This window comes from Durotheca rogersii (genome assembly GCF_024521655.1).
Source record: "Durotheca rogersii strain YMJ 92031201 chromosome Unknown GGS23scaffold_2, whole genome shotgun sequence".
In the NCBI taxonomy this organism is placed as follows: domain Eukaryota; kingdom Fungi; phylum Ascomycota; class Sordariomycetes; order Xylariales; family Xylariaceae; genus Durotheca; species Durotheca rogersii.
The window spans coordinates 2867520-2882214 of NW_026251233.1; the positions used below are offsets into that span (position 1 = coordinate 2867520).

At 55.9% G+C, this 14695-nt stretch overlaps 5 protein-coding genes across 5 annotated transcripts; 2 read left to right on the plus strand and 3 right to left on the minus strand.

The window, feature by feature from the left end:
- The first annotated feature begins 111 nt into the window (after positions 1-111).
- GGS23DRAFT_200747 (uncharacterized protein) lies at positions 112-1070 on the plus strand. Its single transcript, XM_051511780.1, has 2 exons — positions 112-470; positions 645-1070. The coding sequence occupies exons 1-2, from the start codon at positions 307-309 to the stop codon at positions 904-906; spliced, it is 426 nt and encodes a 141-aa protein (XP_051376559.1). The 5' UTR covers positions 112-306; the 3' UTR covers positions 907-1070.
- Positions 1071-2004: 934 nt separating this feature from the next.
- Positions 2005-2880, minus strand: GGS23DRAFT_593117 (uncharacterized protein; the record flags this gene model as incomplete). Its single annotated transcript, XM_051517995.1, has 1 exon — positions 2005-2880. One exon carries the CDS (start codon positions 2878-2880, stop codon positions 2005-2007), a length of 876 nt encoding a protein of 291 aa, XP_051376560.1.
- A 3430-nt stretch (positions 2881-6310) lies between these two features.
- Positions 6311-6972, minus strand: GGS23DRAFT_550315 (uncharacterized protein; the record flags this gene model as incomplete). The annotated part of the gene is made up of 1 exon (XM_051515278.1): positions 6311-6972. A coding segment is annotated over exon 1 (322 nt), but the record flags the coding sequence as incomplete, so codon positions are not given.
- Positions 6973-7489: 517 nt separating this feature from the next.
- GGS23DRAFT_200778 (NAD(P)-binding protein) lies at positions 7490-9276 on the minus strand. The gene is made up of 4 exons (XM_051511781.1): positions 8676-9276; positions 8056-8434; positions 7853-7969; positions 7490-7767 (listed from the first exon to the last, which is right to left on the minus strand). Exons 1-4 carry the CDS (start codon positions 9076-9078, stop codon positions 7587-7589), a joined length of 1080 nt encoding a protein of 359 aa, XP_051376562.1. The 5' UTR covers positions 9079-9276; the 3' UTR covers positions 7490-7586.
- A 2955-nt stretch (positions 9277-12231) lies between these two features.
- Positions 12232-13303, plus strand: GGS23DRAFT_200880 (uncharacterized protein). The gene is made up of 2 exons (XM_051511782.1): positions 12232-12394; positions 12461-13303. The coding sequence occupies exon 2, from the start codon at positions 12542-12544 to the stop codon at positions 13181-13183; it is 642 nt and encodes a 213-aa protein (XP_051376563.1). The 5' UTR covers positions 12232-12394; positions 12461-12541; the 3' UTR covers positions 13184-13303.
- Positions 13304-14695: the final 1392 nt, after the last annotated feature.

Here is a 14695-nt window from a genome sequence, read left to right on the forward strand (position 1 = left end):
CAAAAAAAAATATTTCCCTATAGGGCATATCCGCACGCGCGCTTCTTCTCACCTAGATATCCGGCCGGGCATGTGGCCAAGTTAACTTTTTTTCTTCTTCTAAATCTTCGAGTATGCCATGCGGTGGGTTTGTATGGCGGAAAGCACACATATTGTAGTCTTGAGCGCGCGGGACCTGTGAGGATTTGGGATACGACGTCGCGCAGTCCGCGGCTCGGACTATTGCCGAGTTCCATTGTATCCTCGTTAATTGTACGAACAGAGACGAATTTAAGTAGGAGCGTTGTCTTCGGAGATGTAGCTCGAATGATGCAGGCGAGCTTCCAACCAATTCCTGGGCACGTATATTTTCACGTGGTTGTGAGGGGGGTTTTTTTTCTTTTCTGTTCCCTCCTTTGTTTCGTTTTCCTTTTCTGCCTCTCGTCCCCGTTCGGGATCCTGCCTATGTCATGGTCAGATCATAGGGATATGTGAGTTAGCCCACGTCCCTTAATCCACCTACCTGGCATGGCAGCCCCCTATACGGGAGGCAGATAACTCCTGTTTCCTTCTTCCCGACGCGCGTACGTAAAATAGGTGTGCGTGTATTATACCATCCGGCGGGCAACCGAGTGCGGAACCAGGACACGTGCTGACGATGGCAGCGTGCGATGTGCAATGCCGATACGTATGCCTAAATGTTACCGGCGTGCAGGTTATGAAGGAGGTAGGTGGACAACGGGCAATAGACGTGTGCAAATCACATCCGGAACGGCCAAAAGGGAGATAACTTGCACACTCCTGTCAGCTTACCGTGCTTTGCATCGCACCCGACCATCCCTCCGCTGGCCGTCCCTCCAGCGGTGCACGGAGGCGACGTCCGTCCTAAAACTGATGCCAACGCGTGTCGCAAATTACCTATGTTGAGAGGTAACCCAGGGTTTGCCGGTACAACTCAAAAGTGTCTTCTCAGGTACCCATACAACGTAGAACCGACTTCTTCTTGCGAGCCACTACGTCGTCACAGTGGGCTGCGATTAGCCACAAGGCGTCCTCGACGGTCCGGCGAGGGAAACACGGAGCCAGCCCTACCGGCGATGCCACCTCGTGTCCAGCACGTACCTATGTGGGAGTGTGCGGCCTCACGCTGTCGTCTAGCTGTGCGCTGTAGTAGTATGGACACACAAGCAGCCTAGCCAGAGAGCACGGAGGCATCAGCAGGGCCGCCTAGTAGGCACCTAACCTAACTGTTGCCTCATGCGTGGACTTCGTGCGGCGTCGCGCAGGGAATCCGTCTGTGCGGCCGAAAGATATGCCCGCATCTGGGCGAACGTGAGCCGACGTCGACGATGGTAGCGCCGACTCGACCGCCGACGCTACACACCACCAGACTCGGCCAAAGTCTACCTGTCAGCGAGCCTGACCAGGTAGTCTACCGCGTACTTCCTGGCAGGAACAATGGGATGGGCCAGAATATCATACAGCGCGCACGGGCAGCTATGAGCTATTTTGTAGGTAGGTATAGAACCAAAAACTCAACGCCTCTCCCCGTCGATGGTGACTAAAATTGGCCAGAGTTCCGTCTGCTAACTTGTCGCAAGTCCCGGACGGTTGCGAGGCGGGCCATACACGGGAGGGACTACGTACGTCCTATCTAGAGTCACGTAATCCTCCTCGCGTACGTAGAGGTAATCAGACGGCTGTGGCTCGATGGGCCGCAGATGGATGCCCTCCACACGCGTGCCCTATCCAGCACAATACAGAGTGCCCCTGGAGCCGTCTCTATCCAATCGAGCGTGTTATTCCTGCCTATAAACCAAGAACAGAAGACGAAAAAAAATCGGGGTATCTGGGAGCAGCCATCGAAATGCCGTAGCATACAATTGCGGTGTGAAAGACGCAAAGACAATGAGAAAATCCCAGAGTTGCTCAACCTCTCGTAGCATCATCCATCCCACCCCCTAACCACACGGAAACCCCCTAAAGTCTACCGACGGTAGATAGATAGTCCGAAGCATCTCGAACCTAAGACGCGGCCGCGCCCGTGAACTCGGCGTACCAGACCTTGAGCGCCGTCATGATGGCGACGAGCGCGAACTCGTCGCCGAGCAGCCCGGCGGCCGCGCTGCCGACGAGCTGGAAGCGGAGCACCTTGGTCATGGACGCGGACGCGTTGTGGGACCAGACGGCGACGACCTCGCCGGCGCCGCTCGCCTCGCCGGCCGCGCCCTTGCCGCCCTCTGCGCTCCGGTGCCCGGCCGCGAGCCGCACCAGCTTCCAGCCCGAGAGGCCGGCGCCGCCGTTGACCTGGCGGACCTCGGGGCCGCGGCTGCGGCGCCACTCGAAGTCCTCGGGGCGCAGGTCCTTGCCCCGGCCGACGGCGGCGGAGAAGCCGTAGCTGAGGTGCGTCCAGCTGGCGCGCTGCCTCATGACGACGGTCTGCTCGCGCAGCGGGGGGGCGGGGAACTCGTCGGCCTGCGCCCCCTCTGCCGCCGCCGCCAGGCTGCCGCCGCCGACCACCTTGACGATCGAGGTGCGGCCGCACCCCCACCGGCTCTCGTTGTCGGCCGACGCGATGACCGGCCCGCCCGCCCGCGCCCGCAGCTCCAGCAGCGGCCTGCTCGTCAGCCCCGAGTGCGTCGTCACCGCCAGCAGCGGCGCGTCCGCCCGCTGCCCCAGGTGGAGCGTCCGCGACAGCCCCGTCTTCGGGAAGTACGCGTTGAGCGCCGCCGGGAAGCGCCCGCTCGCGCCTGCGACGCGCCCCGCCTCCGCCGGCCAGCTGTACGCCGGCGCGTCGGCCCCGTCCGTGCCGGCTGTCGCGGCGTAAGGCGGGGGTGCCGCCCCGTACTCGTCGAGGGGTGGGCATGCCAAGGTGGCGTCGGCTCCCTTTTCGACTGACATTCTGTGTGGGTGTTGGTGTATAAGTGTGTCAATGCGTGAGTGTGTGAGTAGGTGGTTCTGAGGTGTAGGGTTTTTCTTCTCCTCTGATATGTCTGTCTCCAGGTGAGAATAGTGATGATGATGATCAGTGTATACCCTCAAGAAATGGGATCGACGAGGAAATATATACAGTCGGGACCGTGTGGTGGCCGCTCTCTTCAGCCCTGGTGTTATTACGTCATGCGCGACTGCCGTGGATACGGCGTATTCGCGCGGTGGGTCGAACGAGCCCGGAACTTACGCCGCAGGGCAGCGCCTCCTACTTAGATGCACACACTTCGTTTGTTGCATACGGCAACCGATGCAAGGCCAGGGTCCGCTTGGGGCTGAGTGGGGCTGTGGTCTGTAGCCAGGTACATGGATTCTGCATCAGATGGACACCTGTACCTACGCAGGTACCCACGTAGGTACCTGTAGATAGGCTTAAGAATAGAGACTACCAAGTAGCGCTGTTAGGAATCGAACCTATCCTCTATTATCAAACCCACGGAGCTCGACCCATATAACAGGCACGCGCCCCCGCGCGCTATTATAACACTGCCTACTCTAGTATACGTCGGAATACAGGATCTTATAAGGATAAGATACGCTCCACTACTATCGTATAGCCTGCACTAGTACACACGTACCACCTAAAAGGACCTTATTACAAAGGCGGCACTCTGGCTTGAACCAGTAGCTTCTGGAGTTTAAAGTACGCAGTACCTGCTGCCTGGACGAAGTCACTAGATAGGCTTAAGAATAGAGACTACCAAGTAGCGCTGTCAGGAATCGAACCTATCCTCTATTATCAAACCCACGGAGCTCCTGTACTCTGTTACATTGTCACATCAGTACAAGTGGCATTTGTTCTTGTACCCAACGCCTTTTAGTACCAGGGGCTGTGTGACCAAGGTACGTGAGTAGGTACCTAGGTATCTTAGTCTGCCCCACGAAACAGGAAAGTCTTAGGTAGTTGACTACCTCCTATAACTCGCTGCATCTGCATCAAGTACGTGCCTCACATCTACTACCTAATCGCATCCCAAGCCACTCCAACCCAGAACTAGGTACTCTTATTCCGGGATGCATCCAACGACTTGCACTCGGTCATCCCGGCATCACATGTCCGAAGTATAACCCCCAGGATCAGGAACCTAGGTGTGCCGCTGGAGCTGGAAGCTATCGCTATGAAGGGGCAGCAAGACCGAAGTTCCTACCCAAGCCCTGCCTCTGGAGCACATAGATTTGCTACAAGTAATCAACAGCCCCTGTGTCGCCAACCCTGGCTCTTTGTTACGCTGGTGTTAAGGAGGTATGCAGCCAGCTCTCTTTAACGAAGAGAGGCCATTGAACGCGAACAATTCGAGTAGTGAACGGGACTATGTTGGCATAGCTGAATCGCACTCCCTACCTATATGAACGTGGCACTCCGGCGCCATGTTATACCACATAAACCTCGCACTCACTCTCAGAACGTAGTAAGCACCATCTGTCTGCTAGCCTTCGAGAGAGTAGCTGTGTCAAGTTAAGTTACTTTTCGCATCAACACTGCTGCCATCAGCAGCCATGAGGAGCGGGTAGGACTGTAGCATCCCGGCTGAGCCGAGCCTCTCGCCCCCTCCAACTCATGAAGTAGCAACTGCTGGCGATGGCCAGACTCGGGAGCAACCCGGAGAGGGAAAGGAGACAGTGCCGGTGGCGGTACCAGAAACAACCGCAACCACAACGCCGAGCAGCAGCAGCAATGGCGATAACAACGGTAGTAGTAGTAAGAAAGACTAAGTACCGGAATTGCATCCAACCCTACCTAGGTACGTAGAATCTCGGATCGGCGGATTCGAGACTTGCGGGTTGGTATAGAATCGACAAATCGCATGGCGGCCCGTAGAAGCAGAGACTAGACACCTACCTCTAAAGACAATTGAGACATCGATCCTCTCTCACATGGTAGTAATCTCCAGGTCTGGTGTTTAATGGTGTCCTAATTACACACTAGGCATATTTAATTAACGCTCTGCTTCTGTGCGTGCCAACATGTCCCCCCCCCTTAAGCCACCCTTCGCCACCTAAGCAGCTCCTCTTTATCACATGAGATAGGCAAGATAATTATCTACCCCATCTCATCGCAGGTACCACCTGCCTAGAGCCAGCAGCGGCGGCGTGTCGACGGGGGCTCCACGACGACGTCCCTAGCGACGAGCGAAGCTTCGCAGACGGGCGCCTCCCGCAACGCTTCCGACAGGCCGATGCGAGGCTGTATCGTCTGCCGTCGGAGACTCTCCCTTCCCGTGTATATGATGTTTTTTTTGCGCTGCCCCCCGAGCTGTGTCGCCTCTCGACAACGCTTGCACATTTAGCAACGCCGCTCTCCGCTGCCCCGTCGTCCGTGCTGCTGTACTACCGACGCATCCGTAGCCGGCAGAGGAAAAGAGCGGCGGCTCGTGCACAGGAATAGGCATGTCTGACGCGGTGCGTAGGTGTTAATCCCCGAAGAGGGGACGGATCTGCGTGCTGTGGCCCATGTCGGTCCTCGCGAGCGTGAGCGCAGTACGAGAGCGCCTCTATCGTCATATACCTACGTATTTGCGCCTATGGAGAGTAAGCCACAGAAGGAATAGAGGCTTGAGCATTTGCCTCACTTGACGGGATGGTCAATCTTCGTCGGCAGGGTGTTGCGAGAGTGAACTAGCGAGCAGGCACCCGCAAGGACTCCGTGCGACGATCTAGATATATATGTAGGTACCCGGTATACCTACTGCTTCTTCACCGTAGAGTAATTACCTACCTACCTACCTCCTATAATATGGGCTGCCTTAGGCAGGCAGTGGTAAGGCGGTCTCGACTAGGGGCTGAAACCACCGAAATCGGTAGTGTCATATAAGAATAGCACGCAGTGAACGCATTATTGAGTGGTATTCACTCGGGTAGGTACCTATTGTGTGAAACTATGCCGTATTCTGACAGATATTAGGTACGATGCTGACCATCATTGTTGGGAGCGGGACAGCGCAGCAAGTCCGCGATGCATTCATTTCCCTACTGGCAGCAGAAGGCGATGATGGGTTAAGCAGAAACGAGATATCTACATACCAACATAGATATACCTACCTATTATTATATACCTAGGTAGGTATACCGACCCGTCTCCCATCCGTTTTCTCCCACCGCTCTCTCTCCTCATCGCGACGACGCCTTACTCCATCTCTCCAACGCGCAAAAAAAAATCGTCAGCAACCCATCCACCCACCCAACCAACCACACACACACAGACTTGACTACGTTCGGCACCTCAGCCAGTCCGGGGTACTGAGAATCGCCTCCTCCACAACCTGCCCTGCACGCGATCGAACCCTCCCCTCCCCCTCCCCCTCCCCGGGTCCACCCTCTGCCGCTCGCGAAAGGTAGGTACATGCATATGTACCTACACCTACCCATCCAACCGCTCCACCCCCTCCCTCCCCCTCTAGCGCACCGACCTCCCGCGATCTACGTGTAGGTATGTTAAAACTGCCTCATCCTACGGCGCCAAGTAAACAAAAACGTGGACTTAAGCAATTGCCGGCGTGGGATCCAGAGATATGCGGGGTCCTTCCCACGGCAACCCCCTTTTTAGGTACACAACGACAACCTTCCCTATCTTGGGTACTCGAGTACATGCATGTGCGTAGAGTAGATAGGTACGTTGGATAACTTCTATCCGTCCACCCGTCACCCTCGATAGGAGCAACCACCGAACGAGAAATCGAAACGAGAAGAAGAAGGGGAAAAAAAGAAAGAGAGAGGAGAGGGTAGGGGCAAGTCCATAAGAGGCGGAGAGAGAGAGAGAGCTTACTTAGCATGAGAACATAGCTGCCTAACGTAACATACAGATGTCCAGATCTACTCAGGTATCCCCGTCACCTCGTCTCTCATAATGGCACCGGCTTGGTCACCCAAGGCAGCTAAATTGATCACTTACCTTACTTACTATCTGTACATATCACATATAGAGTCACCAGTAAGGAGCACAGGGAACCCGAAATAGATACCTACCTACTTTATACCTTGCCTACCGATCTATCCTTTTTTTCCACCCATGTAATCCATCTCTCTTCCTCACTCTTTTTTTTTTTTCCCAACGCCCACATCCGGCCCGAACCTACCAGTACCCTCCGTACCAGGAGCTAGGTCAACCTAGACGTTCCATTCGTCACCAAGTCGGGATCCGGCTAAGTAATAAGCGAGGGAGCCGCACGAAAATGCCCCGGAACACCTCTCACACCATTTCCCTGCATTTTCACCCAGTATATCGCCTTTTTCTTTCTTTCTCTCTCTCACACGTCACCTTCTCGTTCCAGATCTTGTGCACAATGCTTTATTAAAAGAGGGGATGTCTATCTGAGTTTTTATGTTCCGTCCCAGCACCTCAGCAAATTGAAATCAACTTTTCGGTACATAACACGAGGACCACCAAGAGAGTTCACCTCGCAGGCATCCTGCCCGACAACTTGACAGGACACCGGCTAGGATCTGGCCCTACTTCAGCCAACATGCCGGCCTAGCCTGTAGCTTATTATCATTAAACACCCCCGACTCCCGCGGTTTGCTATCACTCATTTTCCCCGTCGACGGGTATACTGAAAAAGATAAAATTGAAAAGCAAAACACCAGTGGATCCATACAGAGATTCTCCTCAGGCTCCCCACTTAGGTTAGGGTGTAACCGCCATCGACGCGGACGTCGGCGCCTGTCACGTACTGGCTGGCATCCGAGAGAAGGAAAGTGACCGGCCCCATGAGGTCGACAGGCTGGCCCATCTTGCCTTGCGGGATTAGCGAGGTCCAGCTCTTCTTGAGGTCCGGTTTGTCGTTGAGGATCTTCTCCGTCCTATTCGCGTTTCCGTTAGTCATCACGCCCGGTTATTCTAATTGAGACCCTCCGAGTGCAAAGGGCAGGACAGGGTATCGCTTACAGAGCAGTCATCATGTACCCCGGCGAGATGCAGTTGACACGGATGCCCACATCCGCCCACTCGACAGCGAGGGAAGCAGCCAGGTGCCGGACCGCGGCCTTGGCACAGTTGTAAGGTCTGCACGACGGGACACGTCAGCCTGGGGGTTCCTCGATAACCTCTTGTGCTGCCGTTATACGGTGCTCAGGTCCAAGTTAACTTACGCTTGAGGCTGCGGCACATTGACGATGGAACCGCTCATGCTCCCAATGAAGACCATGCTCCCGGGACTCTTGCGCGCCATCAGGTGCTTGGCGACAGTAACAGCAAAGAGATACGTGCCGTCAACGTTAACAGCCCACAGCTTACGCATGCGGTCAACCGGGTAGTCGACGGCGTTGTAGTTCTCCGTGAAACCGGCACTGGTCACGAGATGGTCGATCTTTCCATGTTCCTTGATTACTTCATCGATACAGCCCTGCACCGAGTCCGCGTCTGACACGTCGGCGTAGTGGGCGGTAACCTTGGGGACGTGCTCCGCGCCGGGGTTTTCCTTGCGGAAGACCTCGACCAGCTCGACGGCCTGGCGCTCAGCTTCCTCCTCTGTTTCGTAGGGGAAAAGATCGTCAGCACCCATTTTGAACCGACGGCAGCGCAGGATAAAAAAAAGGTAAAAAGGCCAGCGAAGCCAGGGATTGGGACAAGTAAAGAGGACGAGGGCTGGCGACTGCTTTATCAAGAGACGAAGACCCCGACCGCTTGCTTGCCCCAGCTCATCAAACAGCCACATACGAGCAACGGGAAAGCCGGAGGGAAGGAGGCAGAAGTGCATGGCGCAACTTACTATTCATGTCGACGATGGCTAGATTGGCCCCGCTTATGACCATACCCTGACCCATCACAAGACCGAGGCCGCGAGCACCGCCGGTGACGACGCCCACCTTACCCTCAAGCGAGAAAGAAGCGAGAGTTCGCTTCATGTGGAAGCCGCCACGGCCCTGGACCGGGGTGGATGGGGGGAGAGCATCCTCCTCCGGGTATTTGACGGTGATACTATCATCCGTACGAGCGAATGCACCAGGTGGCGGGGCGGACGTCTTCTTGTCCGTGTTCTTCAGAGGGTTGTTCTTGGTGTGCAAGCATGCTCTACCGGTAGCGAGGGCGGATCGAGGAGCCGCAGTACGGATAGCGCCCCTGGCCAAGGTGGTGGCCTGCGTCGAGGCACGTGACAGCCGTTGTGCCAGCATGGTGAAGGCTGGAGACCAGGTGGACGAAAATATACGCGGGCGTATGCGTGAGTATGACTACGTGCCTACCCTGGGCGGAATGGGCCAACGGGTAGATGGGCAAGTTGGCAAAAGGATGAGTTGCTGGTAGCGTATGCGGTGTACTCGGGAGGGTAGTAGGGGGAGGATGGGGTTGTCGGCGACTGGGATGGATATGTGCGTGGTGTGGGAGAGAGAGTGTGTGTGCGTGTGTGCGCGTGCAAATCTTTTGACTTCAGACGTGAATGGGTCGCTGGAGGGATTGGGCAATAGCACAAAATGACGTAGATGTCTCTGGTGCTTGGAATGGGAGGGGTTGAGCTTTTTATATGAGCCCAAGGCGCGAGAAGATGGATTGACACTGGGGACGAGCAGACCGATGGTTGAGAGAGAAGATCAAAGGTCGAGAGAGGATGGGGAGGAAGAGAGGGACGGGAAGAGAGAAGAAATAAGGGCAGACGGGGAGGGGATTATTCACCACCTGGCCAGAGAATGGGAAACACGAGACAAGAGGGAAAAACTAAACCACCGCCCAAGTCAGGGGGACCGAAAAAACTCACGATCTTTTTTTTTAAACTTGGTCCAGGCCCCGAAGCACCGATTACGTAGCGGCTCTCTGGGGCCCCTTCCTCCCCCCATGCGGGTCTGTGTACAAGGTTATCTGTCGCCTCCTCCCGCCCTTTGACGACGACTTCCCTCCCTTGTCGGAGGAGGGGGGGCAGCGCACCTGGCAAGATAAGCAGGCAGAGACAGGGAGAGGTACCTCAGGAAGGCGGCAGGTTGGGTAGACCCATGCAGTAGCGCAGTAGCGCAGTAGTACAGCAGCAGCAGCAGCAGCAGCAGCAGCAGCAGCACATATCAGCATACCTCTAGTTAGCAGTTGTAGCGCCTGCCCGCGCAGAGAAGCGCCCTAGGTTAAGCATCCGTCGCCATCTGGCAGACCTAAAGCTAGGAGTGGCAGCAGGAGTGGCAGCAGCGGCAGCGGCAGCGGCAAGCAGCAAGCGGCAGCAACCTCTGAGGGTTAAGTCGGCACGCTGGAGGAGGAGGCAAAGGTAATAAGTGCTTACGTTGACGGGCTGGCGGCAATTAGCTCTCTACCGTTTCACACGTAGTCGCCTCCCCCGGTCTACAAGGTCTTTACCTTGGGTTTATAGGATAGGTACCGTAACCTAGGTGGTGTCTTCAAGTACCTACATGACTTAACATTCCTAGGCGGGCAGGCCTCCCTACCAAGTCTGACCACATGGTACCTGCTACCTATTCGGCAGGGCCGGTGCCGCGGGCGAGGCACGTACTGTGTACCATTTATCCCCCTCCCAATTCCCTCCCCTCGGTGCCCGTCTCCCAAGGTGGAAGGGCTAGAGGGGTAAGCACGCCGCGATGTGAATGTGAGGTGGTAATAGAGATAGGTACCTCAGGTAGGTACCCAGCCTCCTCGGGGCGCGTGGACGGCGTGCCCGCTTACCTCTCCTTTTGGGTTTCCAGGCCCGTCCTTACTTAGAGTTGGCACAAAGTGTGGACGCGTTGCGCGTGGGTGCGCGTAAGCGCAAGCGCTGGGAGACGGTAAGTGGTGGGAACCAGCGCTGCGGAAGCGCGGGCATGTATGTACGGGGTGTTTGTCGACTAGATCTCGGGACCCCGAGGAATTGTAACAAAAAGTTGTAACAAACAGCCGGCGAGGGAGGAGTAGAATCGGCAACAAGCCACTGCCTGCCCGTTGGCCTACCGGAAACTGTTTTACCTGCCCTGGTAGCCAATACCGAGCTGCAAAAGGTAGCATGTGGGAAGAAGAAAAAAGGAACCATATCAAGTTCGAGAGAAGGGTCCGGAATGGTGACCATGTCGGCAGGCAGGTAAGTATGTATGCGCATTGGCGTTGGCACCTCTCCTGCTGCCGCTCCCCGGCCCCCGTCTCGAAAGCTACCTAAGGCATGTGCGTGTGATGGATTGGCAAAGTCGGCGGAGGCTCCAACACGGCATGCTTGCTTGCCACTTGCATCGCCCAGACGGGCCCAGGACCTCGAGAGGGCCGCAGCCCACCGCGGCATCGTTTCATACTGGTAGGGTAGGGTGCTTATTTCCCTCTACCTACCTACCTAAATCTGGGCGTGGGTGAGCGCGATGCCACCCGCCCCGCAAAACCCGCAAAACCCGCAAAATATAGGTAGGTATAGGTGGCGTATATATAGGTAGGTGGGCATATAGGTTAGGTACCTACAGATATACCTATATGCCTATACTTGCCTACACGTAGATATATATTGTGCTATTACCGTTATCGGTTAGTTCGGCGCTACAGGCAGATAGCAAGTGTACAAGTAGAAGGCGACACTTAGCTGGCTTACATAGGTACCTAGCTTACACGCCCGCCGTCACCGATTCTCGCCAGCATGTCGACCATATCCGGACACGTAGCGAGCACCACCGCCAGCTCAGCGGAGATCGGTAATCTAGATACATCGGCACGCTCTCGGCGTGTCTAGGCGGCCCCGTGTATGTAGGCGTACGTAACGACGTTCAACAAACCCGCCCTTAGGTTAGGTAGCTGCTCCGGGAAGCAGAGGCTGGAAGGTACGTCGTACAGGTGGCAGGAGACAGGAGACAGGAGGCGGCAGGCGAGGTAGGGGAGGTGCCTGCTAGCTTCCTCCCTAGGTACCCTAACGGATGCACATGCATGGATGATGGGATGGGACCAATCTATCCGTGGAAACAACCAGCTGGCGCTGTGCGACTCGGATTCCTCTTTCTCGCCCTCGCTCCTCGCTCCTCTCTCGCACCGCCCAGGTCCAGGCGGAAACAGCCAGGAGTGCCGTCTTCGTGAGATTCGCTGTCGCTTCCATCCCCCACCCGTCGCCTCTCCTCTCCTCCCCACCGCCACGAGCCCCATCATGCCCCCCCCCTCTCCCCTCTCCCCTCCCTCTCCCTCTCACCCCCGTTTCCCGCGTCCATCCCGGCCCAGTCAGACCCTCTTCACCTACCCTCGCCAGCGCTCCGGATAAGACCCAAGGAATTTCGTGCCGACTGAGGCCTATGCGAATATGATCTCGGCGCGATCGAATCTAGTCGTACTCGGACTCGAACTCTAGGTACCTTCAATTCCCATCCCGATTCAGGCTTCTCTCCGCCCATCTACTACGTACGTATCCACGCCTAGCCGCGACGAGTCGACGCGCGCCGCGATACGAGGCGGGGCGCGGGCGCAAGAAGGGCAAGACGAAGGAGCATAAAGGGGGGAGAGGAAAAAAGCGGTATGCCGGAAGCGCCTATGCCACGGCATCGTGACCGAGGGTTTTATTTGGTCTCATTTCCCTCTCCCGGCGTTTGTTTCGCTTTTCCCCTTTCGTGCTAACCGTAAGTTAGTCAGCCCGGTCCCGACTCGCGGCTCCTCTGTCTGCTCTTTTTCGAGCTCCATTGGCTTACTCCTTCTCAGCTGTCTTAACTAGGTATGCGTGGTTGCGCGCCTGGTTGGGGAGAAGGGAGCAGTAACTTGTTGCATTTCCTTCCTTTACGTCGACTCTTCTTTTCTTACTTTTCCCTCCCTCCCTCAGTCTCTGTCGTTTTTCTTTTCTTATGCCTCCACAGCAGCGGGGTGGCCGCTCATCTGCTTTGCTTCTTCCCTCTCATATTCCTCTGGTCTCCCCCTGACTTAACCGTCCTCTCTATGAAGGGGGGTTGGAGAAAATGTATACGTTATGTAGCTGCGTTAAATTGGGGCTATTTGCCTACCGGCTTTGACGAGATCATGCTGACCTCTGGAGTAACTCCTCCGGCTCCGAGGTCTTTGAGCGTCATGATGCCACCAACGATGCTCCTAATCCCAAATCCCTCAATCCTTTCTCTCTCCCCCCCCCCCTTCACTCATACCGGCTTCCCTGGCTTGCCTCCGCCTAGCTCTGTTCCTGTTATCGGTCGAGCTCACATAGGTACAGTGAACTTGGCCGAACGTGGGGGAGGAGGGGGGAAGGCTAGGGCAGGGCCTCAACGTCGTTACACGTTGCGTTGCTACATCGCTCATCCCACCGTCCCTGACCTGATCTCTCTTCTCGGGTTTCTTGTCTGTCTACTTGTCTCACTTGAAATTGATTGATTATATCCCGGTCTCACTCACCGCGGCTGTCTTCCTCCATCCCTCTCTCCTCTTCGCATCCTCCTCTGGGCCCCCCTTCCCTCCATCGGCTCTCTCCCGTCTCCTCGCATCCAAACCATCCGAATTACGGGCAGGCGGGCAACCCCACATGTGCTCGAGAACTCATTGCAGCGCATCGCTTTACTTGGCGTACGGAGTTAAGCTGCACCCGTACCATACAGGCATCGATCCACCTCGGTTTATGTCTTGCTCTTCTCTTCTTTCTTCCTAGCCTTGGTTCGCTCGCCCTCCTGGATCCTCTTCTCTTGCTTGCCCCCCTCCCGCACGTATGCCGTTTTCTGCACTCTGCCTTGTTGCCTTCCGCACTCCTCCCGACCCCCAGATCGCCTCTCTCTCTCTTCCTCCTGCTCCCCCCCCACTTCCTTGCAACTATCAGCTCTCCTCAACAAAGCCATCCAGGGTGGATCTTGCACGCATAGGTATACAGTACGCATTACTAATAAATATCTGTCCCACCCTCTCGATCGCCTCACTCCCCCTCCCCCCCAAGTAGTGTGTTGCGGTGTTGGGGTGCGGCAGCCCAAAAGAGAATCCCGTGAAGGAAAAGCTCTCAATCCAACCCCCTTCCACCGACGCCCAGCCCCGGATGGCCAGATTGGGCGTTTTTGTCCTTGCTCGCACACGAGGCAGGGGTACGCCCTAGGTAGACATCAGCTGCTATCTTTACATGCCTGCATACGTCGGCATATGTCCCCGCATTGCGAATAGAGAGGTGTAGAATATATGCGAGATGAGAATCACGATACTAAGTTTATATTGCCGCGTCATTTGTTTTTCTTTTTCGCCCCGCCCCTCTATCATCCGAGCGATCACCGTCTGAATCTTTTGGCCTACTAGAAGGCTGACCTCAGCTAGCAAATGCAGACCGGAGCGAAGCTTACATCACCATCGTCGTTTATGTCAGCCCATATATATAGTATATATGTGTGTGTGCGCACGCGTGCGTACATGTAGGTATTAAAAAAGAGAGGAAAAAGTAACGAGACGAAGTAAGCGATAGGTATGTAAATGAGGGGTATCAACTTGAATTGAAATTATATCTTGCTCATAGGCTAGCCAGCCGAGTTGCTCCGTCGGGTGGTCCGGTCGGGTACTCTCCCAAGAGTCCTCGTCTTCTTGCGCCCTGTTACCGGACCCAAAACCACCCCGCCCATCCGTCCATCCATCCATCCATCCATCCACCTATGCGCGTGTGTTGCGTATGCGTATGCGTGTGTGCGTGTGCGCGCGGGCACGGGTTCACCACCATTAAATACGCCAATCAAGACAGAAAGAAAAGTGCAGCTGTGAGAGGGATCTATGATGGTGACTGGACTGCGGGGCCTACCGCTACTCTCTCTGCCCTCCTCTCGAGATATCCGCGCGACCGGACGGACCCCCTAGCTCGGTAGGCAAGGTCCGGTAACGGCAGGACGTCCGTCCCCGCCTGCCTACGCCCCCCCGCCTCTCCTC